We start from the raw sequence: 27,956 nt of genomic DNA on the forward strand, positions 1-27,956 counted from the left end.
TATGTGAATTATATCTCAATAAGGCTGTTTAGAAAATCATGTTACACAGGACATATGGTTTGAGCTCTGTAATATGATGTATCTATTTGCATATATACAAATATGGATGGCATATATATTCGCAACTCTACCAAAGTGTGCGTAAGCTGCTCCTGGTCCACCCCTTGCTGGGCCGCTCCTCCAGCCCTACCCTCCCGGAGGTCTCCTATGCGAAGGTCACTACGACGAACATGCCGACATGAGGGTCTATACTATAGGACATCATCTGTGACTGCCGTTTGTGCAAAAACTAACAGCAAGGGGAGAATTATGAGCACACTGCCAGCAGGTGGTGTTTATAAAGTTTTTATTTTCCGTTTTCTTAAAAATAACATTTGATTTCCTTTATGCATGTGTGGAGTGTACTTGTTTCCTTAGGCTGAGTAATAGGCAGATAGAGACGACACGAGGTGGGGTCCCCAAGTGGAGGCAGGGATGGAGGCGTAGGGGGACAGGGAGGGGGAAACAGGGGGAAGGGAGAGGGTTAGTGATCCACAGGGCGTCTGAGTGCCCATTGATGCACACACATAGTCTAACACTTTGTTTTTCGATTTTTTTTTTAAGACATCTAAAATTACTGAGAGATACGATTTCAGCACTTAAATATACAGACGGAAATCCAAGCACTTAAACACGATTCTTAACTCTAAGCTCAGTTATTGCACATGACACAGTTTAAGTAGGCTTCAGGCTATAAAGCAGTTTGCTCGGCTTGGGACTTCCCCGGGATGTCTCGCGTCTCATTTTGCACCCCCGGTGTCTCTTCCCCTTGACCCCCGCCAGCCCACAGTTGCGCAATGCCCCAGGTGTCAAAGGTCAGCCATTCCTTCTCCCCAAGGGCTGAGGGCTCAGAGCTTTGGTGAAATGGAGGGTTCCGATGTTGACACCAATGGACCCCACTCAGAGGTGAAGTTGGAAGCAGATGGAGGTCATGAAAGGCCGACTGGGCGACCTGCCCACTGAAACCACACAGGCTGGGGTGAGGAAGGAAGTGGGGCCACTAACACACGTGGTCATGGCCCCATCAGGACACGGGGTCAGCCACGATGTCCCCTCGTGCTCTCACCAGCTTTGCTGCCCTCCTCCTGCCCATCACCCTGGGGCTCTCTCTGAGTGGTCTCTCAAGGCACATTTATTCTCTCCAACCCCAGTCAGCCCCCATCTTAGACAAACCCGACTCTCCCAGCATCCATGGGCTCAGGAGGCCTGGGGCAGCCAGGGGCAGCCAGAGGCAGCCAGGGGCCAGGCAAGAAACTGTTCTATTAAAATTTGGTTGAGCTGTTTCCAATGCAGCCCTAATCCCCCTGCCTCCTAAGCCGGTGGGAGTGGGGTAGGAAGGAGAGGCCATCAGTGCGGAGGGCCCTGGGAGGGGCTGGGAGGCAGGTGCGCGGCCCAGGGCCCAAATCTAGGAGCTGAGGAAGGACCAACCTGCAACCCTCTTCAGAAGGAAACCTCAAGCTTGTCGGACAAGAAGTCACTTGGAGGCACTCGGCCGGGCTGCGAACACTTTTGTCCGCCTTTGGGTGGGTGGGGGCCCTCGGTCTCAGAGAGTGGGGTGAAAAGCAAAGTTGGGGGGGGTGGGTTCAGAGACAGGCGAGGCTGGACCCTGCAGACCCACCAGGGTCTGGCTCCTTTTGCTTTCTTTCTAAAACATATTTACAAGGTCATAGGAACGTGCCGACCAGCAGACCCAGACACGGTGCACAACGCCCCCCAGGAGGGTGGGGACAGTGAGAGAACAAGGGATGCCCCTTCCGCTCCGGCCCCTCCCCGTCCCAGCACCCCAACAGCCGCCCCCCAAAGGGGACAGTCCAAGAAGTCCGAGCTGGGGCAGAGAGAAGAGACAGACAAGACTCCAGTCCTAGCGAGAGCAGGAAGTTTCAAGTAGCTCCGGGTCAGAGTTGCTGACTGCTGGGAGAAGAGGGCTGGCGAGGAACCGGGTTTCCCTGGGCGGCCGGGGACCAGGGGACCAGGGGAGGGAAGCGGGAGGGTGCAGAGGGGACAGGAGGGCGAGGAGGTGGCGGAGGAGCTGGGACGACGGGACACCTTGACGCTGCTGTGAATGAGAAGCGGTTTATGGAGCTAGCTGGAGTTGTGTTAATTCCCCCAAGAGAGGACTCGGAAGATGTCGATTCCAGGGTGGAGTAAAGGGGCGGACAGGGCGAGATTCTTCCATAAAGCGGATGCTGGGAGAAGCTCGGGGGCAGCCAGGCTGGGACCCTCGCCCCGGAAGCCCATCACAGTGCCCCCCACCTCCTGCACAGCCACCGGCCCAGCCCACAGGGTGCTGCCCCCACTGCACTCCCAGCCCCCAGGCACAGCCCTCAGGCTCACACGCGCGCACACACACACACACACAGACGCGCACGTGCACACACACATGCGGGCTCACACACACAGCGCTCACACGCTCGGAAGGGCACCAGAGGCCCAAGTCCAGGTAAGAAATCCTTCACCAAAGGTGTTAAGGAATTTGCTTCAGCAGGGAGAACAGGATGGACAGGGGAGAAAATGGGGCCCCCTCGCGTCAATCCTGGCTCCCACCTGGTAAGGAGATTTGGGGGAAGAGTGAGGTGCAGCTTCCGTGTTCAGGGACAGCAGGTCCTGTCCCCTCTGATTCTTCACAACACTACAGGGCCTCAAAAGACAGCTTGGGGCACCCCATCACCAGAGCAGCCCTGGGGGAGGTTCAGACGGGAGACAGGGAAACCCCAAGGGTTGAGAGGAGCTGGGTTGGGGCCAGGCCTGTTGGTTTCTGTCCCTTGAGGAGGAGAAATGGAGAAAGAATCACGATCTGGGGGAGCAGGAATATAACTTACAAGTGCTTCTGCTTTGAAGGGTATCTACTGGTCCGGGGGAGGGGAGCATTTAGTTAAGGGGTGAGGGAGAAGGTGAGCACTCACACACCCCAACCAGACCCAGGCCCCTCACCGGCTGCTCCTGATCCTCAGGTTCCCTGGAGTGGACAAGGGCCCCCCAGTAAGGGGGTAGAGGGACGAGCAGCGCCCCACAGGCAGCACCCAATGGGAGCCAGGTGCAGTTCAACCACCACCCACTACCACGTCCCTCTAAGAGGCCCTGCCTGAGACCCCCAAGGAATCTCTACCCCAGGAAGGGTCTGGATGATCCCTGGGTGTGGCACACAGGGCTGCCCCCAACTCGACTCCTAGAACCGCTGCTGTGGGTTGCTGTATCAGGTGGAGAAACCACAGACAACTGGCACGGCCGGCCCTTGCCCCTGCTCCCAGCTTCTGCCCCAGCTCCTTCTTGGCCTCCTCTGGTCACACTGATTTGGGTCTGGAGAATTTCTCCAGCACTTGGGAATCCAGCAAAGGGACAGGGCTTGCTGTGGCTGGGTGTCCTTGCCCATCTTGCCTGAGGCAGGTGGGGATCTCAACCAAGGGGCCCAGTTTGGGGAGGACAGCCAGCCAGGGGCCGGTTCCCTGCCATCCCCCCTCTCTGCAGGGGGCCACTTCCTCAGGCTGAGGCTGACCTCAGAAGGGGGACGAAGAAGGGAAGGCAGGGGCAGGAAGGGGGAGGGCTGGGGGAGCCGAGGACAGCAAATCAGGACAGGGACCTGCAGGGAGTCGGAGTGGGGCAGGACGTGGCAAGGGGATGTGGCTAAGGGACGTGGCTAGAGAACATGGTTAGGGGACGTGGCTAGGGGGCATCTTGTTTCACTTTTGACCTTGGGGTGTGCATGACCACAAATGGAAAGAAAACAACTTATGGAGGCAGAAGGGGCCTTTGGGTGATCACTCTGCCAGGGGCGGTGTGGACCAAGGACAGATTTGTCAGTGCATGCCACACGCGCACACACACACACACGCACTCGTGCACACATGCACCACGCACACGCACATGCACACGCCCAGTCTGCCCTGCTGGAGTCAGGGTGCTTCCAACCATCCTTTCCGGATCCATCTGCTAAGCTGCCTGCGTCTGCCCAGGTCTCTGCGGCCCGTCTCCCCTCGCTGTCTACCATATGTAGCCGCCGTCATCTGCCTCGCCCGCCTCGCCCTCCTCCTCCTCCGCCTCCTCGCCGGCTTCCTCCGTCTCCTTCTCCTCCTCGTCCTCCCAGCCGACACCGCTCCCGAAGTCCCCCGAGAAGCCCACGATGTCATCTGTGGGGTGAACCAGCACAGGCGCGGGTCAGGGGCGGCCCGCCTCTCCCCTCCCCAGATCGCCCCCCCTTGCCCTGCTCATCCCGGAGCCCCCGCTGCCCGCCCCCCCTTACCGCAGTCGGGGCTCCCGCGCGCCCGTGTGCCTGTCAGCTCCAGGCCCAGCTGGTCCACACACCAGCAGTCACCGCTGTTCTGGTCACACTGCATCTTCCGGTAGTAGCCGTCCTCGTCGCAGCTCGGGATGAAGACGCCTGAAGGGGACGGGGCCCAGCAGGGTCAGGGCAGGGGCCCGGGAGTTCGGCCCACAGAGGGCTGGGTTTGTGGGTTCTGTCTCTCTGGGGCCAGCACTGAGTACTTGCTGAATAAATTAGTGGGTGTCTGCCTGTGCAAGGGCCTCCCTTGGTCTCTGCCCACGTGCAGGGCTTGGGAAGTGTTTGCTAAATTGAACTGAGTGGAAGGTTCCAGGTTCCCAATCCCTAGCCCTAGAGTGGGTAGGCACAAGATTCGTACTTAACACACAGACACTTATCAAGGGGCTGATTGGGAGACCCTGTCCCACCATGGGGATAAAAATAGGCGTAGGGTATCCCTCTCCTGTCTTCCTTGGCCAGAGCCTCCTCTGGGCTCGTGTCTTCCATAATGTCCAGGGACTGGAGCCTCTGGGCTCCGAGGGACCCTGGGGCACCCTTCCCTGCCTCCTCCTCTGAGCACCCCACCCAGCCCCCCTCACCTGGCTTCTTCTTGGCAGCCTCTTGGATCTGGATGCGTTCCAGCTCCGCCAGGCAGGGGGGCTCTGCAGGGAGACAAGCAGCCTCTGATGGGGGCTGTCCTATGATGCTGGTGGGATGTACTGAGCCCCCCAAGGCTTAAAACCCCAGGCAGGGGTCTCTGCAAGATGGAAACACCCAGTCTCTGACACAGGGCCAACCTCATCATGATGGTGGGATAAGCTGATCCCGCTAAGGTCCCCAAAACTCACACAGGGACCATGTGGGATGTGGGACAAAAACACTCAGCCTCCAACTGGGGGAGACCAACTCTCAGCACTGTGGGATGGGCTGAGGCCCCCCCAAAAGCCACAAGCCTCGGGCTCTGTGAGGGTGCTGGGGACCCATGGGATGAGCCAACAGGATCCAGAAGAAGAGGTGGGATGAACACACCAAAACCCCAGGTGAGAAGCCTGGGGAGAACACAAGACGAGAGGGTACACCAGCCAGAACTCCCAGGCCTGAAAATAACTGGCAGCAAATCCTCTCACTTGTCATGTCCCCTTGGGAAGTTCTCTGGCCACTCCAAGCTGGAGGCTGGCCTGGTTATAAAATGAGATCAATTCCCATCCTCCTGCTCACCAAGGCAGTTAGCTGTGCGGAATGGATGAAATGAGCTTCCAAGCCTTGAAAGCAAAAGGCCTGGAGTGACCAATGCAGCCAACAGGATGGGAGAGCAGCTGGAGGCAGTAAAACTGATCCGAAGACCTTGCATCCAGAGCGGATTTGTGATTTACAAGATGCTTTGCACATAGATTATCTCGGTTCAGCCTCACAACAGTCTCTGAAGCAGATACAGTTATCGCCTGATTCGGATGAAGAAACTGGACTCGGAAAGATTCAGTGACTTGCCCAGGGTCCCAAACTAGCAGACAGTGGAGCCCTAGCCTGAAACTTTGGTTTCTAGCCACTGGTGCTGTACTGCTTCCACCACACGAAGGCAGGAGCCGGTTGGCAGGGCAGAACACTCCAGCTCCGGGCTGCCTGGTCAGTGGACCCTTCCAGACTCAGTTTCCCCATCAGTGGCATTTGTCACCTGGCCTAGATGATCCCTGGGCACATATCCGGCTCTGATTTGGGGCACATACAGCTAACAAATGCTGCCACATCCCTAAGGCTAATGATAACCTACATAATCTCCTACTGGGGCAAGGAATGTGGGGTGTGCCTGGAAGTGGAATCATTGAGACGCTAACATAGCTTCAGCACCCTCACTTTCACAGCCTCTTCCAAGGCCCTCTGAGGTGCCCCAGAAATTTAACATTTGTAGTTCTTAGTACTTTTTCTTAAAGGAGGCCCCCTAAAGTGCACGCTTCAGGACCCACAACACCTGGATCCACCCTGGAGCATACCAAGGATGAGAGTTAAAGATGGCGCTTTCCCTGGGCTCCAGCTGATGAGCTGCTGAGAGGGTGCAGGGAGTGGGTAAGCTGGAAAAGTTTGGGTGTGGGAAGGGGCCAAGAGGGAGCCTCTCTGACTTTGGGTCTTGCTCTCTTCCATCCACTCTTAGGACTGCTGCCCAGAGCTAGGTGCAGAGGCCACCCAAGAGGGCCGGGGCCAAGAAAGGGGCCGCACTCACTCTCCCTCCAGAAGCAGAAGCACCACTCGGCAGTGGAGACCCGGCCGTCCTTGTAGGTGTCGCAGGAGTTGAAGAAGGGACGGATGCAGACCTCATACTTGTCGAGATTGATGGCGGCCAGCTCCGTCTGGTCCAGGAAGAGGTCGGCGCTGGTGTCCAGCTTGGAGAACATCCAGCCGATGGAGTCCTTGCAGCTGGCCCCCAGACTCTTGTCCAGCCCTGGGGAAGGAGACCAGGGCTCAGACATGCTCAAGTTAAATTGCTCCATCCATCTGTCCAACCATCCCTCCATCCCTCCATCCCTCCATTAGCTCCAATCCTCTGTTTAGGGTCAGGCAGCTCTGAATCTAACCACAGGGTTGACAAACTCATGAACGGCCAAAGAACCATCCCTCTACCTCTCGATAGGACTGCACCTAAAACATTCAAAATTGTGTTCTGGAAGCCCTTCAGGGAAAATCATTCCTTCCCTTCCCTTGGCTACCCATTTCAGGGTTTAAGCAACTTCCACCCATTTTAAGTTCTTCCTAAAAGCTAACCCACATCTCTCCTGCTGCAGGTGAGCCCCACCTGCTCTTGTCCTAGGGTTTGACACTTTTATGGGCCCAGATGGTGGGGCTCGGTGGCTGGCAGGAGGGCACGCAAGACGGACTGACCCCACCCCTTCTCCCTGCCACCTTCCTCCCGCCTCCCGAGCAGTGCAGCCCAGTCCCTGTACCGCCGGTGGGGCTGGCACCACTGCTGGCAGAGCCGTTCTGCTTGGAGTTCTCATGAAGGAGCTGGAACCAGTCCCGCAGACGATCCCCCAGGTCTGCCAGGTCCTGGCCCGTGCAGGTCTCTGCAGGTGGCGGAGCAGGGAGAAGGGGGTGAAGGATGAAAGTGGGCTGAAGCAGCAGCCTCATCTCAGCTGGGATCCTGCCCTACAGATGCTTCCTCTCCCACCTTCCTCCTTCCTTCTTGACACTAAAAACACACAACCCCAGGCTCCCTGTGGTTGCATCCCAGCCCTCCACCCCACCTTCCTGACACCCAGGGGAGGGAAAGGAGGGCCGAGGGCCAAGCCCACGTCCCTCAGACCTTTCCCTGGTTTTGTCACTTTCCACTTGGCTGAACCTCTCGCCTGAAGGTGTCTGGGGAGGCCTAGCAGGAAGGCCCTTTCCCAGGCCTGGCTGTGGCCGGTGCACCCTCACCTGGTTTGCCGTCGGTGGTGGAGGTGGTGGCCTGCTCTGTGGGGCAGGGACAGGGGCCCTGGCACCTCACCGACAGCTGCTTGCTGCTCAGGCAGGCCTGCTGCTCCAGCTTACACTGTGAAGAAGGGAAGGTCGGGCTGGGTGACAGAGACTCACCCCCTGGGTCCCCACAGATGGGAGCATCCTCGGGCCTACCACGACAGCCGCACCTTGAACAGCCTGGGAGGGCCCCCCATCCTCTGCAGACCACAGTGCACAGTGGGAGGGTCAGCAGGGCCAGGAAGGGGGGCAGGGGACCATCCTGGCCATCGATAGCTCCCAGGAGTCCCACCCTGCACCAGCCTGCCCTCCATGAACACCTGTCTCCCTGGGCACCCATCTCCCCACCTCTCCCCCCCACTGATCCCCTCATCCGCTTTAGCTGTCTATTGCCCACCCCACTCTGCCTTCCTGCCTGTCCTCCTCCACGTCCCTGTGTAATCTGTGGTTGGCCCCCTCCCTTATGGAACCTTCCCTCAAAGGCCTTCCGTCCATCACCTCCAAAGGCTTTTCTCAAGTCTCTTAAACACACATGGCTACCACCTAGCAAACATGCATTGATCCCCGGCTTTCTGCAACGGCTGTGGGCTCCAGCCCACTTCTCAAGAAGCGCCTCTATTCCCTGCCATGAGAGCCTTTTCCCCAGGTGTCGCTTCTCCCATGGGACGCTCGCTGCTGGGAAGTGGTCCTGGTAACATCTGTCAACATGATCTCGCTCGGTCCTCCGACGGCTCCGTGAGGGAGAAACGTGTTTTTTGTGCTCAGCAGAACCCAGTGACTTGACCACTGCCCCTGCAGACCAGCTCCCTGCTTGGCCTACTTTGCCCTCGAATTCGCGACACAGCCCTTCTCTCCCTCTCCTCCCCTCCCTGTCTCCTCTCTATCCCTCCTGCCTCCTACACATAGCTCCTGCCCTCGGCCTGCACACTCGTTCTCTCTCTCCCTTCTCTCCCTCCTCCCGGGAGTCCTCGTCCCCTCTTGAGACCTCATTCGTCACCCACGGCGGTGACTCTCAATCTGCATCTCACCCCAAGAGGTTTCCTAAGCCCCAAACCCAATCCCAACGGGCTCTTGCTTGTCCCCTCCAAAATCCCAGCAATTCCCGAATCCTCCTTGCTGGTAGTGGCATTCAGAATTACAACTGGCGTTCCTGTGGTCCTTTAAAGTTTATTAAATGCCTGCACAAATATTGTCTCATTTAACCCCCACAGAAATCCCATAAAGTGGGGACATGTTCTCCCAACCACTGCTCCTCCCCTCTTCATTATCACATGGAAGATTCTATCCTCCTCTCCCAGAACACACCCTGCTTGCTGGTGGAAGCCATCCCTTCCCTGCAGAAATCTGCCCATGGAAATCCTCTCCATCCTTCCCTAACCCCAGCAACTGGACAGCAGTGCTCCTTCCTTTCAGAGCCCCTGGTGCTTCTTGAAGCCCTGATCTCACTTACTCGGACTTGCAGTTACCTGTCCACGTGTCTCTCTTAGGCTCCACCCTGACATGCACCTGCCTGGGGCCAGGGCCAGGGTCAGGGACAGGCTCTGGCGGACGGATGCTCAGGCAGCCCCAGTCCAGGGCTGCGGGGCTGCAGCTGCAGTGTCCCTACTCCGCTTGCTGCACTGAAGGCCCTGATGGAGCCCCCTGGCCCCATGCTGGCCCTGGGAGCCCCTGGGAAAGCCCCCCCACCCCGAGTCATCCACTCTGGGGAAGGGGCCTCACCACCGAGCTGTAAGTGTGGCCATCAGAGCCGCAGACAGAGGCAAGCTGGGCCATGTGACAGGGCTTGCAGACAGTGTCTTTGTTTCCATGGAGTTTCAGGGTAGGCTGCTTGATCCTGCAGGAGAAGAGGGACGGGGAGAATTGGGGAGAGAGGCAGAAATGCAACAGGACAGAGATACAGGGAAGGAGGGTTCTGAGGACCTGTTCTAGCAGGAGCTGGTTCCGGCAGATGCAGCCGCCCCCTGCCTCTGCTCTCCCTTCCTCATCGCCCCCAGCCAGCCACCTTCCCCTTTGGACCACTGCGTGGCTCTACCCCAGCTCATATGGGGGAAACCAAGTGGGCAGACCCCCAGCTTCCCCTTTTCCAGGGGTTACTGAGTCCAGCAGAGCCTTCCGGTAGGAATTCCAACTCCAGCGGTGAGAGGTAGAGGGGTCACCTTTGCTTAAGGCACTAGACAAAGCGTGAGGTTGCAAACTGATGCATTGGGCCTGCAGCCCTGTTTTATGTGGCCACCATGGGTTTTGTTATTGCTGTTTTTTTTTTTTTAATTTTTTTATTTAGAGAAATTGTAGGTTTACAGAAAAATCATGTTAAAAGTACAGCTTTCCCATATCCCTCCTCCTCCATTATTTACACGTACGAAGTGGGAGAGTTCACATAAAAATTTGGATTTCTGGCCTTTCTTAGCAAAATGGAAGATTTGGCAGTGCTGGCCATGCATTCCCAAATAGCAATAAGGGGCTGTGCTGATAAGCCACTGCCCCTTTCCACGGGGCCTGTGCTCTGTTCTTTTCATTCATCTCCATCACCTGCCAGGCCCCTGTAGGCACCTGACATTGCAAGCCTAAGTCTCCGATTCTAAGATTCAGAGAAAGAAGGGAAATAGGGGTCTTGGAGCTAGGCGGGCTTTGTCCTTGGGCTGGAGCTAGGTCCTCCTCAAATGCCCCTCACCCCTACCTTCCTCTGTGAGCCCCAGAAGCTGCAATCTTATATACTTCATGAAGTCATTGCACGCCATTGCATGTCAGAGCTGGAAGGAGCCTCAAACTATCTGGTCCAGCCCATTGGTGTTACAGATATGGACGCCAATGTCCAGAAAGGGGGTGTGTCTTTCCCCGGGTCCCACAGTGTTTGGGGATTGTTCTCAGATGGTTCAGTGGTTTTAAAATATATTCACATAGGTTACGGTGGTCACTGCCTAGACTTCCCTGAAGATCAGGAAAGTGATTAAACTAGAGGAAGGGGTAGAAACAGACAAAATGGAATTTAACAAAGAATCAGGAATACTGAATCTTTATATAATTTGCTTTTTCTTAGTTGCTAGGGTATTAGAATACATAGAAGGAAAGAATTGAAATAGTGGAACTGTAACCCATAACTGCTTTGCAATTTGTTCTATAGCTACCTGTTAAATTGTAATTTGAAAGCTATACCTTTTTGTATATATGTTATATTTCACAACAAGGAAATAACTGAAACTATGGTAGTATAACTCATAATAATTTTGGAAATTTCCCATATATCTACTTGTTAAATCATACTTTGAAAGGTATTACCTTTTTGTACATATGTTATATTTCACAATAAGGGAATACTGAAACTGTGGAATTGTAACCCATAATGTTCTTTGAAATTTGCTCTTTAACTACTTGTTAAATTGCACTTGGAAAGTTATCACTTTTATGTATATATGTTATATTCTAAAATAAAAAAAAAGGAAAAAATAAAATAAAACATATTGATAAATTCTTTCACACTGCTCCCTTCAAAAGATGGAGCCTAATTCCCCTCCCCTAGAGAGTACCTAGTGACTGGCTTGTAATACATAGAAGGTGGCAGGAATAGCGATGTATGATTTCCAAGACTAGGTCATAAAATACACTGTAGCTTCCTCTTGGTCTCTCTCTTGGACACTCACTTAGGGGCAGCCTGCTGTCAAGCGGTGAGGATACACCAGCAGACGTATGGAGAGGTACACGTGACTAGGAACTGAGGCCTCCAGCCAACAGCCATGTGAGCGAGCCCGGAAGCAGATTCTCCAGCCCCAGACAAGCTTTCAGATGGCGGCAGCCCCAGCCAGCACTTTGATCATAACCTCCTGCCAGACCTTGAGCCAGAACTGTCCAACAGAACCACCCCTAGATCCCTGACCCTCAGAAACTATGTAAGTTAATACATGCTTGTTGCTTCAAGTCACTGTTTTGGGTATTCTGTCTCACAGCGATGGATAACTTAAGACAGAAGGAGAGAGCTCAGTTATGCCCTTACTCTTTGAGCAACCCCCTTCCAGGACTCCTGGATCCCCACCCCCCTCACCTGTGCTCCAGCTTCTTGCGGCTGATGCACATGGCCCGCTGGTAGCCCTGGGCGATGCACACTTTGTGGCGGCTGCACTTCACCTTCTGGCAGGGGTCCTTGGTGGTGTCCAGGGCTGCGGGAATACAGTGTTGGGACACAGATTGATGGGCAATCAGTGCCAGAGAACCCAGGAACCCCTAGTTCCACTTCTGAGCTGGGGGGCCCCTCTCTCCAGAGCCCTTGGCTCACAAGTCCCACTGCACTTGACCTGACTGCTCAAGGAGCCCCCAAGGCCAGGGTTGGGACTCAGCCACTGATCTCAAGTCCTCATGAGCATCTGTCACCTTCCCCACCTGAGAGGGGCAAATTACCTTCATCTCCTTGCTGATTGTCCTCCCAGCTCTTGATGTAGTCATCCTAGAGGACAGAGAGGGGTGGGGAAGGAGGGAAGGGCTCAGATTCACATCCCAGAGCTGAGTGAGTGTGTGCCGGTTTGAATTTATTATGTCCCCCAAACGCCATTATCTTTGATGTAATCTTGTGTGGGCAGAGGTATCAGTGCCAATTACATTGTAATTCTTTGAGTGTTTCCATGGAGATACACCCCACCCAACTGTGGGTGATGACTTTGATTGGATAATTTCCATGGAGGTGTTACCCCACCCATTCAGGGTGGGTCTACATTAAACCACTGGAGCCATATAAATGAGCTGACAAACAGAAGGAACTCAGTGCAGCTGAGAGTGACATTTTGAAGAGGAGCTACAGCCAAGAGGGACACTTTGAAGAAAGCACAGAAGATCAGAGAGTAGCTGCAGATGAGAGACAGTTTGAAGACAGCCATTAAAAGCAGACTCTTGCTCCGGAGAAGCTAAGAGAGGACAAACAACCCAAGAGCAACTAAGAGTTTCATTTTTGAAGAACTGCAGCCTAGAGAGGAATGTCCTGGGAGAAAGCCATTTTGAAACCAGAACTTTGGAGCAGACGCCAGCCATGCGCCTTCCCAGCTAACAGAGGTTTTCCGGACACCATTGGCCATCCTCCAGTGAAGGTACCTGATTGTTGACGACTTACCTTGGACACTCTATGGCCTTAAGACTGTAACTTTGTAACCAAATAAACCCCCTTTATAAAAGCCGATCCATTTCTGGTGTTTTGCATTCCGGCAGCATTAGCAAACTAGAATGGAGCAGGTGGCTCAAGTTCAGGGCCAAGGAGAGGGGAGGGCTGAGAGAGCCGAGCCACCTCTTCCACATGAAAATTCCCTCCCCCCAGATGATCCCTGCCCCCTAGGCTTTACCCACTGCCTCCCCCAGACCCACATCTCCCCCAGACCCATGTCCAGGATCCCTGCTAGCCTCTCCCACCAGTTCCTTATTTTCCACTCAACACAGGATGCTGTAAGGGTCGGAGAAGAAGTTGGGGTGAGGGTGTGGAGGCAGAGGAGGGGACAGCGGGGGTGTAGTACTCACCTCCACCTCCTGGGATCAGGAAACAGCAGCAACCACAGGAAATGGAGCAGGAGAAGGAGAAAGAGAAAGGGTTCTCAGTGTGAGGTCCACCCCCAGACCACGTGGTCCAGGGCTCCCTGAACCTCACCCTGTGGCTGTGGGTGCTGGGCAGTGACCTCTGATTTCCAGCATTGGAGGCCAATACTCCCCCATCTTCACCACCAAGATCTCAAGGCCTGGTGCCCCTCGGGCCTGCGCTGGGAGTGGTGAGGCTGGGGCCCAGGGCTTGGAGAGGGTGACCTGGGGCTGGTCCCACAGCCCAGCCTCTGCACCACCACCAGGACAGGTGTCGGAGGGCACACAGTGCCCGGGGACAGTTACTCTCATGCCCGGGCCCTGCTCATCCCAGAAACGCCACCCTCTCCCTCCTGCCAAGGCCTTCCCTCGGCAGCCCTCTCGCCAGCCTCCCACCCATGTGTGAGAAATGGAGAGGGGCCCTGTCTTCCAGGCTGTGCAGGGCTGTTTTTCACTCAAGGTCTGATGTTCCTGTGCATGGAGTGGTGCTTGCTTGAACGGTGTGCGGAGTGAAGGGGGGGCCGCGCTCCCTCCCAAAGCCGATGGCTTCCCCAGTCAACCGCTGAGAAGGGCCACCTGACCCCAACACCCCTGTCCCAGAACCCAGGTCTCCTGCACCCAGGGCAGTACTCTCCTCACTGCAATGCACGGTCTGTCTCACCCGCTCTGGCCTCGGGACCCCAGAGTGGCCAGGAGCAGAGCAGCTCCCACCCGGGCCAGCTCCCCGGCACGAACCCCCACCTTGTTCTGGTTTCTCCACTTTCCCCCATGAGGCAAACTGCAGTACAGAAAACCGGCAAATGGCTCAAGAGTGCCCCTGGTGGGAGCTCCGCCAGGCAGGAGGGGAGAGGGCTTCTGGGCCTGGAGGCTGGTGTGCCAAGGAGCCAGCTGCTGGCCACCTCCGGATGGGGGCTGCGGGGGCTCAGGGCAGAAGCCACACTCAGCTGCCCCCTTCACACTGAGCCCCACCCCGCCCAAGGATCAGAGGTCACAGGCCTGGGAGAAGACGGCATAGGGCTACTACACCCGAGGGCACCCACATGGGGCAGCAACTGGCACCAGGGGGGGCACCCACAAGGGTTTTGATAGTCTACCGGCTTCCAGGGTGAAAGCTGGCAAGCATCAGAGGAACAGGAAAGAGCTGGGATGTTTATCAGCATGGCCTCCAAAACATCTCCCAGCCTGGGCAAAGGCCAGCAAGGGGCCGGAGCTGTGCAGGTAGCGGGCACCACCTCTGAGAGAGAGTGCACGGTGAGGGTGGGTGCCTGAGGGTGTGCTTTGCACCCCACGAGTATGCAACGGGCCGTGGGTGCCACATGCACGTTCATGGATGCTATTATGGATGCATGTGTGTCATGTGTGTACACCGTGTCATGTATGTGTGAGGCATCTGTGCATGTGATGAGCGTTCCCACTCAGGAGCATTTGTCTCTATCTGCACACCGGCAAAGCAACGGCACATGCTGGGTGAGCGAGGAAAACAAGGACAATCTGAGGCAGTTCATGGAATGCCAGATGCTTCTTATCCAGAAACAAAGTAACATAACCCATTTCTGTGAGCAGCCTCCAGTTTTTACACTCGGGCACTGGGACCCTCCCTCAGGCTTGGCCTTCCTGCCTCTTCCAGCGTGAGAGATAGGGCAACAGGAGATGGGGTGGGAAACTAGGGGTGGGCAAGATGACAGCAGACCTCTCCCCCGTGGGAGTCTGCCTTGTGCTGGCCCTGCTCCCCCCTTTTGTCCCTCTCTCTTGAGGTCTGTCGCTTCCATGTGTGTGTGCGTCTCTTTGTCCTTCTCCCTCTGTCTCCTCCTGACTCTTGTTTGGCCCTCTCCCAATCCTCTCACTCTCAGCACATCTGGCCCACACATAGATGTCCCAGGAGCAGGCAGAGAGGAAGGACAGAAAGGGCTTCCTGGGAACCTACCCTACTGTTGGCCCAAGCCAGCCCACTGGGCACTGGACAGACAAGCCCAGGTTCCTGGCTCAGGGGCACCCCCAGTTCCACAGGCACTATCTGAGGCCCCCTGAGCTTCAGGACAAGCTTCTCAGGAGGTGCAAGTGGGTGAGAAGTGACTTGAGGCACAGTTGCCATGTTTGCTGGTGGGAGGCAACACTAGAGCGTGGGCCTCAAGGGCCCAGGGAAGCCAGCTTGGAGCCAGCCCTTCTCTCCAGGAGCTCCTTGGGAGGAGGAGTCCTCACCCCATCGTCCACCTGTCACAAATGGAAAGTGGAGGCCGAGAGTGGCCAAGTGGCTGAGGTCAGGGTGTCAAGAGTAGGGGCAAGAGGAGAGACTGGGTCTCCATCAAGTTGGGGTCCCCTGGGAGGGAGTGAGGGTGAGGTTGTAAAGAGAACAGGGGATGTGGCTGGACTTTGAGAAGCTGGTGGGAGTCACCTGCCCTCAACCAACAAGATTTCTGCCCCCTAACCCACTCCCACCAGAACTGGAGTAGGGAAGGGGCCTCTGCTCCAGGCTCCTGCAGCCCCTGGGACGTCAGCTGAGGGCCCCGATGCCTGCTCACCCCCACACTTCAGCCCCACCCTCATGCTGTAACCTCCCATCAGGCTGGGAGCAGAAGCCTTTGGGACTCAGGGCAAAGTGGGTTCTCGAAGGTCAAGACCAGGAATTGTTTATTAGAAATTTGCGGGGGGCGGGGGGGAGTTCTAAGAAACAGGCTTTTCACCAGCCCCTGGGGGTGGGCGGCCTCCCTCCAGTCCCCTGACCCAGAGGACAAGCAAGAATAAGATTCAGCCAAGGAGTGGGTCCACCAGTCTGCAGGGATGGAGCCCCTTCTGCGCACAAGTGTGGCCCTTGGTTCTAGCTAAGCTCTTTGTCCCCACATAATGATGGCTGGGTGGAGGGAGGCCTGAGGGTTTCTGGACCCCGGGTCCTCACTCCCAGGAGAGTGGGAGCAGCCAGCCAGAGAGCGAGGCAAGGAGGGGCAGGGTCCCCACCTTCCCCTCCCCGATGCACCTTGGACAGTCACCTTGACCCAGGGCTCAGCACCCATCTCAAGGGGGTGTGTGGGAGGCGCCTGGTGTCCTGGAAGCACACAGCAAATAAAAGCTGTGGTTGCTGAAGAAGAGACCTGGGACTGAGGAGGAGGGAGCAGGGGAGGAGCCCGTGAAGAGGAGGGAGGCCATGGGGAGGACAGAGAAGGCAGGGCCTGAGGAGAACCGACCCCCACGAGGTCTGCAGGAGGAGGGGCTCTTCCGGGGCCACAGACACACTTAGGGGCCCCTGAGGTCAGACGTGGGCTGGCGCCCTCCAGAAGCTGAGAAAGAGGTGTTTGTTGGCAGGTGTGAATAATTCCCCTCAGCACAGCGTGTCTATTTATGGCACCCAAGCGGGCTCATTAGCAGCGGTGAGGAAAGGCCCAATACCCCCACCAGAGACCCCTCAGGAAGCCGGAGCCCTGGGTCCCATGCTGGCCCTGCTGCCCCTCACGTCCTCAGCTGGAAAGGGGCATTTGAAGGGCCAGGTCTAGGGCTCTCTGCCTCCTTCTGTGCTGTGTGGCTCCCAGCCTTGGCTGCACATTGGAAAAGCCTGAGGAGCTTTTTTTTTTTTTTTTTTTAGCGAATAATAAAAAAGACAATAAAAAGAGAAATAACATGTCATACAATACAATAGTAAGGACAGAAAACAACACCACTACCAAGAATCCCATATCCCTCCCTTATATCCCCCTCTTATAGACATTTAACTTTGGTATATTGCCTTTGTTACATTTAATGGAAGCATATTACAATGTTACTGTTGACCACAGACTCCAGTTTGCTTTGTTTATGTTTTTTCCAAATACCATCCCTTTTTCAACAGTCTGCATGGCTGACATTCATTTGTTCTCCCACATGTAAAAACATTTTTATATTTGTACATTTAGTAGCAGTCACTGGCCACTCCAGTTTTTGCCAAGTTACACAGTCCCAGTCTTCATCATCAACCTTTACCTCTGGGGTCATACGTTCCCCTATTCCCACCTGAGCTCTTAAGCCTTCTGATACCCAAGCACCCCCCCGACCACTGGAATCAGACTCCCTTGGGTGGGGTCTGCCCTGGGAAAGCTCCCGAACAAGAAGGTCGAAGGTCCAGCTGACTCACATCCTTCTCTAATTTTTCTTGCATGTTCTCTGGTTTCTTCACCTCAGGGATCAAAAAGAGTTGCCATCCTTCCTCACACAAAGCAAATGCTCACCACATGGAGGGCTGGCTTCCAACTCCAGGTCTTTCCTGGGGTGCACACGCCCTCCCCCATTTCACAAGATCAAGCCCAAAGCCCGGGAATCCTCGAGCCCCTGCTCTCTCCTTATCTCCCACGTCCCACCAATCCCCACGCCCTTCGCTCCCACCTCACTCTCTCCCCAGCCCCACTGTCCCTACCCCACCCAGCCTCCTCACTGCTCCCCTGCCTTCCACCATCTTCCCCACCGCTGCAGCAGCCACAGGGATCTTTCCAGAAGCCAATTCTGCTCATGTCTCTCCCTCCTTCAAACCCTTCACTGAATATACAGTTGGCTTTCATTTTGGGGGGAAAAGAAAAGTGGGTGGGTGAAAGATTTAAACCAAAAGGTTAATGGTGGTTTCCTCTGGGGGGTAGGAATACAGAGAATTTTGTCATCTTTTGGCCTTTTCCCAATTTTCCAAAATTTCTATAATAAACATGCTTTACTTTTGCAATCAGGGGAAAAAAAGCACAGTAAATATAATATTTTCAACCCCCTTCACTGGTTCCCTAGCACCCACAGAAGAAGTCCATCTTCTCTCCGTCTGTCCCTGGTTCCTCCAGCTCCAGGGCCTTCCAGCATATGCTTCAGCCTGGCCAGACCTCGGCACAGCCTTCCTCCCCTCCTGCAGTGTGTGTTCACCTCCAGCCCAGGAACTTCTCTTCACCTTTCAAAACCCAGCTTGGGCATCATCTTCCCTAAGCCCTCCTCGGTGGGCGTGATCAGGCTGGCTGCCTGGTCATTCAGCATCCTCGTTATGCCATGAAGCCAGGCCGTTGATTCTGTCCGTCCTCCTTAGACGGTGGGTTCCTCCAGGGCAAAGACCCCGTGAAGTTCATCTCTATGGCCCCACCCCTCGCACACAGCAGTGACACTCGATAATAGCTACCTCTCAGCAGTCGGCATGAGAGCTGTGCTAAACACTTTACAGTCTTGGTCCCATCCACTCCTCACAGCAACACTAAGAGGAAATTACCGTTATACATATTTTTCAGGTGATGAAACGGAGGCTTGGATCCTGGAGAAGTTAAGTGACTTATCCAGGGTCACACACCTAGAGTACACCTGGAGCTGTGATTCCAGATTGCACGCCCCTAACCAGGACTCTGTTCCCCTCCATAAATGTTTGCTGATGAAGAAAGTCCTGGGCCAGGGACCGGACCTGTGGGGCTCACTCCCAGCCCGTTGGTGGTTTCTCCCACTCCACCAGCTCTCCCTCAACCCAGAGGCAGGGGGTCCTGCAGCCGGGGAGTGGGGGGGTGGTGTTGGTGGGGGTGGTGGGGAAACACCTGGGGGCCCCCCTTGTCCAGGCACTTTCCTGAAACCCCTTCCCATGTCCCTGGTTCTGCAGGTTTGCAGCTAACCCATCGCTTGCTTTGATCTCTGCGGCTCAGCTCGGTTGCCATGGAGACAGGGCCCACTGCGCCAAACTGGGGGAGAGACAGTGGCGAGTGCGCAGGCCTAGCCCGGCTTAGGGGGCACAGGCATGCTGGGTGTTTCCAAGCACTGTTTACTTCCTGTCATTTTAATTAGCACCCAAATCACCCGCTCACTTCACAGCTTGAATTAACCCACTCTCTTCCAGCCTTTCCATCTGGTGGGGAGGGTGGAACCCAGCAGAAGCAAATCTAGCAAAGGGAGAGTAGACCTCCGAGGCCCTGATTTAACGGGTTGAAAAGCACCCGGGCAAATCTCCACCTGCCTCTTTGCAGCACGGTCTTGTGGGGAGAGAGAGCCACGGAGCCCTGGCAGGGGCTCAGGGCACTGGGGTTCAGCTCAGTCTTGCCACTGACTGCCCGCGAGACTGTGGGCTAGAGAGCCACTGGTCCTCACTGGACCCCACTTCCTTGTCTGTAAAATGGGCAGGACTCTCTGGCCTTCCGCCCTGTGCTGTGGAGGGGCCTAGTATGAGAAGAGCTGGAGGAGCACTCTGTAAACTGGCAAGCTCTGCAGTGTCCAACGACAGCACGGGCTCTGTACCCCAGGTTCCTGAGCACACACACAAAGGGCCTCAAAGATAAGACTTTTGACATTGTCTCCATATGAAGATATCCAGTCAGGGGCACACCAACCGGACTGAAAAGAGACATTCTTCGTGAGGCTTTCAAGAAACCACAACTTTTGTAACCCTGTTACATTATTTCTTAGTTTTTTAATGGGCCAGGCTCCTCTCAATCTCTGAGCAGCCCTGAACCTAACACTACTTTCACCTCATTCCTCAGGCGAGGGAGCCCCTGATAGAGCACAAGCCATTGGAGAAGGCCCAGCAGTGGGATGGGAACTTGGGGCCAGGGCCTTCCCCTGTTCCTCCCCTGGGAACAGCAGCAGAAGCCCAGAGAGCAGGAGCCAAAGGAACCGGTGAGGGCAGAGTGGGTGCCATCTGGGGCCCCTTCACAAGGGATGAACACCCCCATCCTACGTCCGGGCAGAGAGCAGCTTGAGGGGGCAGCTCCTGCCTGGGGCTGGGGGTGGGAGGCTGAGGGCCCTGGCAACTGGTCTGATGGCGGCAGGTTGGGAATGGGGTGGTGGTGTCATTAAATATTTGTTCCTTTCTCACAGAGGGAGTGGCAGAGGCTGGACAAACAGAAGGAGACAGGCATCTGGGAACCTCTCACCTCCCCATTCTTCTCCCCTCTGAGGAATCTCCTTGGAGGGCAAAAATGTGCTTCTCCCTCCCTGCATGCCAGGAACTGTGACTGAGCCCAGGAATGCCCAGGGCCAACCCCCACGCCAGACACCCCCTCCTCGCTGCTCTAGCTACTCCAGTGGCAAAGCTATGGGTGCCACGTGCAGAACACCTCGGGCAGCCACCCCAGGCCTCAGGTTTCTGCTCCAGGCAGTGGTGCGGACAGAGGACACGGGAGATGGCATGAGGGAGAAGGCTCCTGGGTTCTGTTCTGAGCTGCCTCAGGACCTCAGTTTCCCTTCTGGCAAATGAGAGTGGGGGGCAGGATTTCAACCCCAGGGACTTCTGCGGAAAGCCAGGCACAGTGTAGTGGGAGAACATGAGACCACAAGGGAGATGGGGTCTCAGGTGCTGGCCCTCCCCTGGGTCTGTCTCTCCACTTGCGAAATGGAGGTGGTGGGTGGGGTGGGCTGCTTAGTCTCCACGGTTCTGCTCCCCCAGCTCTTCCAAACTGAGAAGTCTGAGAGGAGTGAAAAAGGAACCTGAGCCATTTCAGACACTTACACATCCTCTGGTCTGTGCAAGGAAAACAGGGACCAGGGAGAGAGCCAGAAGGTTGCATCCAGGCAGAGGTAAGATGGCAGCCAGACCTGCTTGTCCTTCCTGCTGAGTGTAGCTTTACCTCCGTGCAGATGTCAGGGAAGAAGGCAGGAGGGGGCAGGAGGCTCTGCCTTGGGGAAGCAGTTGTCCCCCTGAGGGAGCCCTGTCCTTACCCGCCCGCAAGTCTGATGGGGTTCTTGGCTGGCTCTGCAGGGTACTGAAGTCAGGGAAAGGGAGGGGAGCTCTGAGTGGCCCCCACCACCCCAGGAGAAAGGCACAGACTAGCTGCAGCCAGGACAATTTTCCTCCACGTCATCGCTCACTCCCTTATCCTACAGATGAACCGATGGAGAATTAAGGGTTCGGGATTCTAGTTGTGCCTGTCGCAACCTTTCTGAGGTCCACAAAGAGGAAGAGACCTCCTAAGTGACCAACGCAGCTCAGACCAGGGCCCTGGCTCCTCTTCCCCCTTCACTGCCTGTAACCTTGACCTTGAGTGCCTATGCATGGTGCTGCTTCCTGCAGCAGTGACCGACTAAGAGAGGAAAGGGGGCTCAGAAAAGACAGACTCTCACCATCCACTGGCCATGCATTTATATTAGGCACCTACTGTGTGCACAAACACCCTGGGCAAGACTCCGAGAATGGGGGTGGTAAGGTGCACAAACAGTCTATTCCTAGACCTGGCCTCAGGATTTTACAATGGGAGGAACCTGATAAACACATTAACAAAATAACAGTAGGAGGACTCTTGAGATACAAGCCCATGGTAGACGCGATGCTGCATGGCAGCACCCGACACGTGTTTACAGCCAATAAATGCTGCAGGAACCCTGAAGAATGGGCTTTACCTGCAACTGCATGCTGTCTGAGCCCAGGGGGGGCACAGTGGCACACTGCAAGAATCATGTTGCCCTGCACCCTGCAGGTGGGCCCAGGTGTGCCCACCAAGTTCAGACACAGTGGTATCTAAATTTTTTTCTCCAAGCCTAGGCCTGGGCACAGTTTCCCCATCCACAGCCCTAAGAAGGCCCATACTGAACCTACAAGGACAGCCATGCAAGGCGGTGTGCCCATCTCCAGCCTTTGTTCTCAGAGATGCCATGAGACCCCAATTCCAGGAATTTCAGCCTCTACTTGATACATACTCTACCCTGATGTGGTCACAGATGCTGAAACCCAAAGACATACCACCCAGCTTGTGGTAGGGATGGGGGTGCAGGTGGGAGGTAGGACGGAGGGTGGAAGGGCTTTCGGAGGGCTGGAGAGCCAGCCTCCCGCAACACAGGGAGATTGTTCTGTTTAGCCTGATCCTTAAACCAATGGGAACATCGAGGCCTAGAAACATGAGGTGACTCTCCAAGGTCTCACGGCAAGTTTTGTCCTCTTACTAGGAAAATAAGCAGAGTGCTCTTGCTGGGCCCCTGGGGTTGAGGGTAGGAGAGCTATCTCCCACTCCTCTGCATGGCTTTCTGACCTTCTAGGGAACGGCAGGGGGTGGTCATGACTTCCCATCCTCTTCACTGCCAGGAAGATGAGGGGAGTCCATGACAGACCTTCCCCCCGTCACTGGTCAAAGTGAGTGCTCGTCTCTTCTCTTCCCAAGGCCTGGAGCACCCCTGGGTGTTCAAGAGTCCCTTACCACACTGACATGGCTCTGGTTGATGGCAGCCCACCCTTCTGTCTCACCCCCAGTGTGGGAGAGGAGTGAAAAACTAGGTGGAGGAGGAGGCCAGGTAAGGACCACCCTCCCATCCCCAAACCCCAACCGAGGAATCCATTCTGACCCAGTTTTGTGTTATTCTCACACACCCACACTCATCCACAAACATCTGTGCAGCTCATCTGCACACTTGCGTGTGTTTAGGTGGGGGATCCCCTGTGTGGCTAATCCTTGCTATTGACCTACTTGGTGTTCATAAAAACGTGGGAGTCACGTGCAGCGGGCAGGCAATGGTATCCCTGGGCCAGATCACAGCATCCTGGTGAAGCACCCGGCATACAGCAGGTGCTCAAATGTGCAGTAATGAGTCCATCAGTGAATTAGCCTTTCTCATGGAGACGGAGGCATGGTGAGGCTGGTCTCAGAAATACTGATTCATCTGGTGGTTTTGCTACAGGGCTGGAGAGTACTGCCTGGAACGGATGCCCTCCGTCCCTCCCCTGACATGACAACTGCATGCTCACGTGTTCATTTCAGTCTCCCCATCTGAAGCTAAGGGAGGTTACAGTGCCGTGCCTGGCATCACATGGCCAGACAGGGAGAGAAACAGAACCTGAACCCAGGCCTTCTGACTCCCAGGCCAGAGCTCTCCTGACCACACTGCACTCTCTGCCTCTCCTGAGCAAAGAGCTGCCTCGGAGCATTGCTAGGCTGGAGACCGGCTGCCAAAGTCACTGGAGAATTTGGCCCACCTTCCTAGGAGGTGCTGTTCCTGCCCAGGGCATCCTTGGTGGCTCCTAAGGCCTAAGCCAGGATGGACTTAGTACTTCCCTCCCACCTTCACTAAGGGTTATGCCTCAAGTTCCCTGAAAAAGCAAAGCTGAGTTAGATGGTCTGGAGTCAAATTCCAGCTGTGCCATTTTCTAGCTATCAACCCTCGAGCAAGTTACTTAACTGCTCTGTGCCTCAGTTTCTTCAACCACAAAATCGGTGGCACTATCATGTAATGATAAATACCTCACAGATTATTGGGAGGCAGAAGAGAAAATGCATACAACGTGCTTATGCAGGGGCTGGCTCCTGCAAGTGCTCACTGCAGTCGGCGATTCAACATATAATAACTGGCTGCCTCCTGGGTGCCAAGCACTGGGCTAGGCATTCAGAAATGTTGTTAAAATTTAATGGAAGTGGAATGCAGAGGAGAGAAGAGCCGAGAAGAAAGCACTCAGCCAATTCCTCCTAGCAGGTGCTTTGGAGCCTGCTCCTGAAGAATGCTGTGAAATGGACCTGTCTCAAATGTCCAACTCTAAGAGGCTTTGGATGCTTTGTTCTGAAGACCTGCAATAAAATCCCACCCAGTTCAGCAGCGAGTGAATATGGAGATGAACAAATCGGGGAGCAGACTCAGAAAAGCTCAGGGCTGCCCAGGCCAGGGCACAGCTAGATCTGTGGGCCAGGGAGCCAGGCCAAGCCTTGGCCCTGGCCAAATCCCAACCTCCCCATCTCCTCTGACATGAAATTCTCTCCTGGCAGCAGGGACCTGGCATTAAGAGATGGATCCAAGCACAGGATGTGAGAGGCCTGTGCCCCCCTGAAGGGAAAGATTACTCAACTGGTAAATACTGCTCTCCCTATAATCCTAGCACTCAGAGAAGGAATGCTAAACTGCACCCCCCCTAACCAGCTCTGACCAGTTGCAAATTGGAGCAACTCCCCAAACTTTCTTCCTCTTCTTAGCTCTCCTGGACCCCTTTGACACAATTCCTTCAATCTTTTCCCCTCAATTCAGACAGCACCATTTACCAAGACACTTCCTTCACCCACACTACTGACTTTCTCAATCCTGTTCCCCAATATTATCCCCCTTCTGCTTGGGTCCCTTCTACTGAGCTAAAATGGGACCTTATGCCATTTTGTGATTAAGAACAAGGTTCCAACTCAAACTGGCAACCACTGAGGAGTTCAAAAGAAATTCCTCCCTCTCCTTTAAGGAGCCAAGGAGCATATTTTGAAGAAAGCTGGCCTGTTGAAGAGGGAAATGTATATAAAAACTAGCTATTTCAGCTAAGTGGAAGGTCTTCAACCCCCAGGGTGGGAAATGGGGCTTCTGATGGCAGAGGAGGGAGAGAAGAGTCTGTAATGCTGGCAGGGCTCCTGTGTATAGGCTGTGCATTGCACAACTCCAGGGGGTGCCAATCACATTGTGGTACCCCAAGAGTTATGCAATGCAGCGGATCTGAGCTAGTAGCATCCTACCTTTCTGCAGAAATTGCAGTTTCTCAGGCCAAGCCCTCCTGCCTAGCCTTTCTCCTCTTCCTTTTCCTTTCCCTGACCCTGCCCTCCTGCAGCCAAATGGGTTTTTAAAGGAAATATGCACGACAAAAGCCTGAGGCCACTGAAACCAATATATGCCCTAAAGCTTTCCATGAGTCCTAAGGGGACATAGACTGCAGCATTTCAAATCCGGTGCCTTTCTCTTGATGAGCTTGGGAGGAAGGGGAAAGTGTTGGCATCAGTGCAGGGAGACAGGTGGGCAGCGCTGCGCAGTGGGGTCAAGCAATCAGTCGTTTATCCTCCCCCACAGCGTCAGCTATTGGAAGCAGGGAGGAAGGGAGGTGGAGAGGAATCTTATTTTAAACCTTTATTGTTCCGATTAAGCATCTCCTCTCCCCCTGACCTTCAGGGGTCTCATGTCGTGCGATCGAACAGCCGAGGGAGGCCTGGGCCGGTGACACACGGATTCTGGACGGGCCAGCCGGCCGCCGCCCCCGCGCTGCCGAGGCCGGCTGCGTCCCAGGCGGCGCAGGGGACTGCGGCTAACGCGCGCTGGGCCTGCAGGTGCCGCGCAGAGGGCCGGGCTGCAGCTCGCGGTTGCCTCCGGGGCCCAGGCGAAAACGGAGGCCAAACCGCCCGCCCATTCTTGGGGCCCAGATCCACTCCGCCTGAAGACCCCGCAACGTGCGGTTCCTCCCTCCCTCTGGTGAATTACAACCTGCCGACCCGACTTTTGAAATAAACAGTCACTAGTCTCACGTCTCTGCCTTTCCTCACCATTCGACTATCATATGAAGCATGTGTGTTTTAAACAAATTTCCAAGGAACTTCTGGGTGCATGTAATTTAAGAGAAGAGAAAGGTCATGATGTGGCCTGCCTTGTACAAGGTGGGTCCAGTGAGAGAATTTGGGAAATGAGGAGTACGAACTGCAATCCTAAAGGAGGCTTCCGAGGGTCGGGGCGTCCAGGAGCACTAGGTCTCGGGGACCAGCTGGCTGCTCCGCCCGCAGCATCGGCGCCCACCCCCCTCCCCCGTCCTCGGGGCCCCAGCCACGCCCTCGGCCTTCCTGGCTCCCTCTACTTCCCCACCCCACCCCATCCCCGGCTGGGAGGAAGGGGCCCGCCCTCCCGGGAAGCCGCCTTTGATCTCCCCTCCGATCTACAGGTGCTTGTAAACAAAGTGCTGCAGCGACGCCCGCTCCTCCGCAGCCGCTTCCCCGCCCCCACCCCCGCAAAGTTCGGCCCAAGGTTAAGCCCGGGGCTCGCTAGGGCGTCCACCTAGGGCCCCCAGCCCCCGCTTCTGGGCTCTCCCCTCTGCTTGTCAAGCCCACCAGGCTACACAGTCTTCCCTCCGGTTCGGAACCGCTCTCCTTCCTCTGGTCCCGGCTGCGTTCGTGCTCACGCCCCTCTGCACGGGGACCCCAGCGCTGGCTCCGGCGGACACCCGGAGGTGGGCTCGGGCACTCGCGCCGCCGTCGCCCCCCACCCCCCATCGCCGACACGCCTTCCACCATCTGGCCTCGTGAGGGTGGCTAGGAGCCCCCATCTCAGAGATCGGGCCACGGCCGCTGTATTCCTCCCTGCCCCAAAGCCCGGGTCGGGAAGGGAGGGCATCCGCAAGGCGACCCCACCTTCCCCGCCGGCCCCACCCAGACCTGCCCCCTTCCGCAGTGCCCCGTCTGTGCAGCCTGCAGCCTCCAGCCTCCGCCCGACGCGGGGCGGACACTCCCGGGGCGCACTGGGAGGTGGGGGGGGGCGAGCAGGTCCCGGGCCCGCCGCAGCCGGGACCCCGCCCCCCCTGCCCCGCGCCCCCCGCACCCCTTCTCCGTGCCGGGCCTGCGGGGAGGACCCGGAGAGCGTCTCCTCGTCTGGGGCTCGCTAGGGCAGTGTGCGGGAACCGGGGACCAAGCCTGCCGGCCGCGGCCCCCCGGCCGGAGGGGACACGAGAAGGGGGCTCTGGGCTGTGGCGGCGGCGGCTGGGCAGAGCCGGGGGTGCGCCTTGTTTACTCGCGGTGCCATTAGCGGGCTGGGCTGCGACGGGCAGGGGCCGCGCCCCGCGCGGGGGTCTCTGCTCCGAAGCTCCCGCCCCAAACGGCACCCCCGACCCTCGGCCCGCGGGCCCTGCAGACTCACGTCTCGGAAGCGGTTCCAGTGCTTGATCTTGCCGCTGTACTGCGAGATGGACGACAGCCATTGCTCGTCCTCCATGAAATTGCCGGGGGTCTCGCCCTCCTTGAGCCCTTTGGCATCGCCTTCGGCCAGGGCGGCCACGGCGAGGAGCAGCAGCGGCAGCGCCAACCGCCCGCAGCCTGGGGCGCGCATCGTGGTCTGGTTGGACCGGGGAGGGTCTTGACTTCTGCAGTATTTTAATGTCCTTTCGCCCACCCCGCGCGGTTGCCGAAGCGAGCGCTGTGTCGTCTTCCTCAGCTTCCTCTGCCCTCCTCCCGCGGTCTGACTACGGTGGAAGACGGATGGTGGGTCGCGGCTGAAATGTGACCTGGTTAGGAGATGCACTTGTCTGAAAAGGCCCAGCGCTGGACGCGGAGGAGGAGAGGGAATCAGAGAGGCTGCGCCAGCAGGGGCTGTGTCTGTAACTGTAGCATCAGCATCACGTTTGACATCATCATACCTGGTTTAAAAAAAAAAAAAAAAAGAAGAGGGGGGTAGATTTCAAAGCAAAGCCCTAGATCGGAGAGCCAAACGCCAGCCAGCCGCAGCCGAGCCCAGCCCAGCCCTCAAGGAGTTGCAAACCAAGGAATCAGAATCCCGAGATAGTCCCTGCTGTCTCTCCAAGGCTGAAGAGCAAGAAAAACGGCCCCGGGGTCTCTGCAGGAAAGACGGGGTTTGGGGTGAAGAAGACACAAAACTCTCTAGTTGCAAAGTCAACAAGACTCGGGTGTCTGAAAGGAGTTTGGCCACAGACCTCTTTCTCTCCACCCCACCCCCCACCACTCCCCACCCCACACAGAGGAGTCTGTGCCACAGCCCTGACAGCTGGCTTCCTGCGAGTTATGGCTCTTGGGTAATGGGTGGCTTTCTGAAGACAAAAGCCATGTAACAACTGGCTGCCTTAGAAGTATTGCTCCCCAGCCCCACATGCGCTTTTCAAGGCAAGGCTGGCAAACTGAATGGCTGGTAAAACAGAGGCAGATGTCCTCTTCCCCAAGCAGCTGTCTAGAGGCTGTCACCCCTTTTGTTAACTCTTCCTCTGGCAACCCTAAAAGGCCATTTCATCTGCCTTGAGGCTGCAAATTTGGAAAAGGCACATTTGCTCATGGTTTTGACTTCA

At 56.1% G+C, this 27,956-nt stretch overlaps 1 protein-coding gene across 2 annotated transcripts; it reads right to left on the bottom strand.

The window, feature by feature from the left end:
* Positions 1 to 329: 329 nt before the first annotated feature.
* On the bottom strand, positions 330 to 27,517 carry SPOCK2 (SPARC (osteonectin), cwcv and kazal like domains proteoglycan 2). 2 transcript variants are annotated; one of them, XM_037804765.1, is made up of 11 exons: positions 26,801 to 27,296; positions 13,229 to 13,237; positions 12,128 to 12,173; positions 11,775 to 11,889; positions 9,458 to 9,572; positions 7,700 to 7,814; positions 7,228 to 7,347; positions 6,510 to 6,728; positions 4,894 to 4,956; positions 4,277 to 4,414; positions 330 to 4,163 (listed from the first exon to the last, which is right to left on the bottom strand). In XM_037804765.1, the coding sequence occupies exons 1-11, from the start codon at positions 26,987 to 26,989 to the stop codon at positions 4,018 to 4,020; spliced, it is 1,275 nt and encodes a 424-aa protein (XP_037660693.1). In that variant the 5' UTR covers positions 26,990 to 27,296; the 3' UTR covers positions 330 to 4,017. The 2 variants fall into 2 exon arrangements, with proteins under 2 accessions (XP_037660693.1, XP_037660694.1); XM_037804766.1 differs by lacking the exons at positions 330 to 4,163; positions 4,277 to 4,414; positions 4,894 to 4,956; ... (2 more) ...; positions 7,700 to 7,814; positions 9,458 to 9,572 and adding an exon at positions 27,419 to 27,517 and having other exon boundaries at positions 11,771 to 11,889.
* Positions 27,518 to 27,956: the final 439 nt, after the last annotated feature.

The sequence above is a fragment of the Choloepus didactylus genome, chromosome 15, assembly GCF_015220235.1.
Source record: "Choloepus didactylus isolate mChoDid1 chromosome 15, mChoDid1.pri, whole genome shotgun sequence".
NCBI lineage: Eukaryota > Metazoa > Chordata > Mammalia > Pilosa > Megalonychidae > Choloepus > Choloepus didactylus.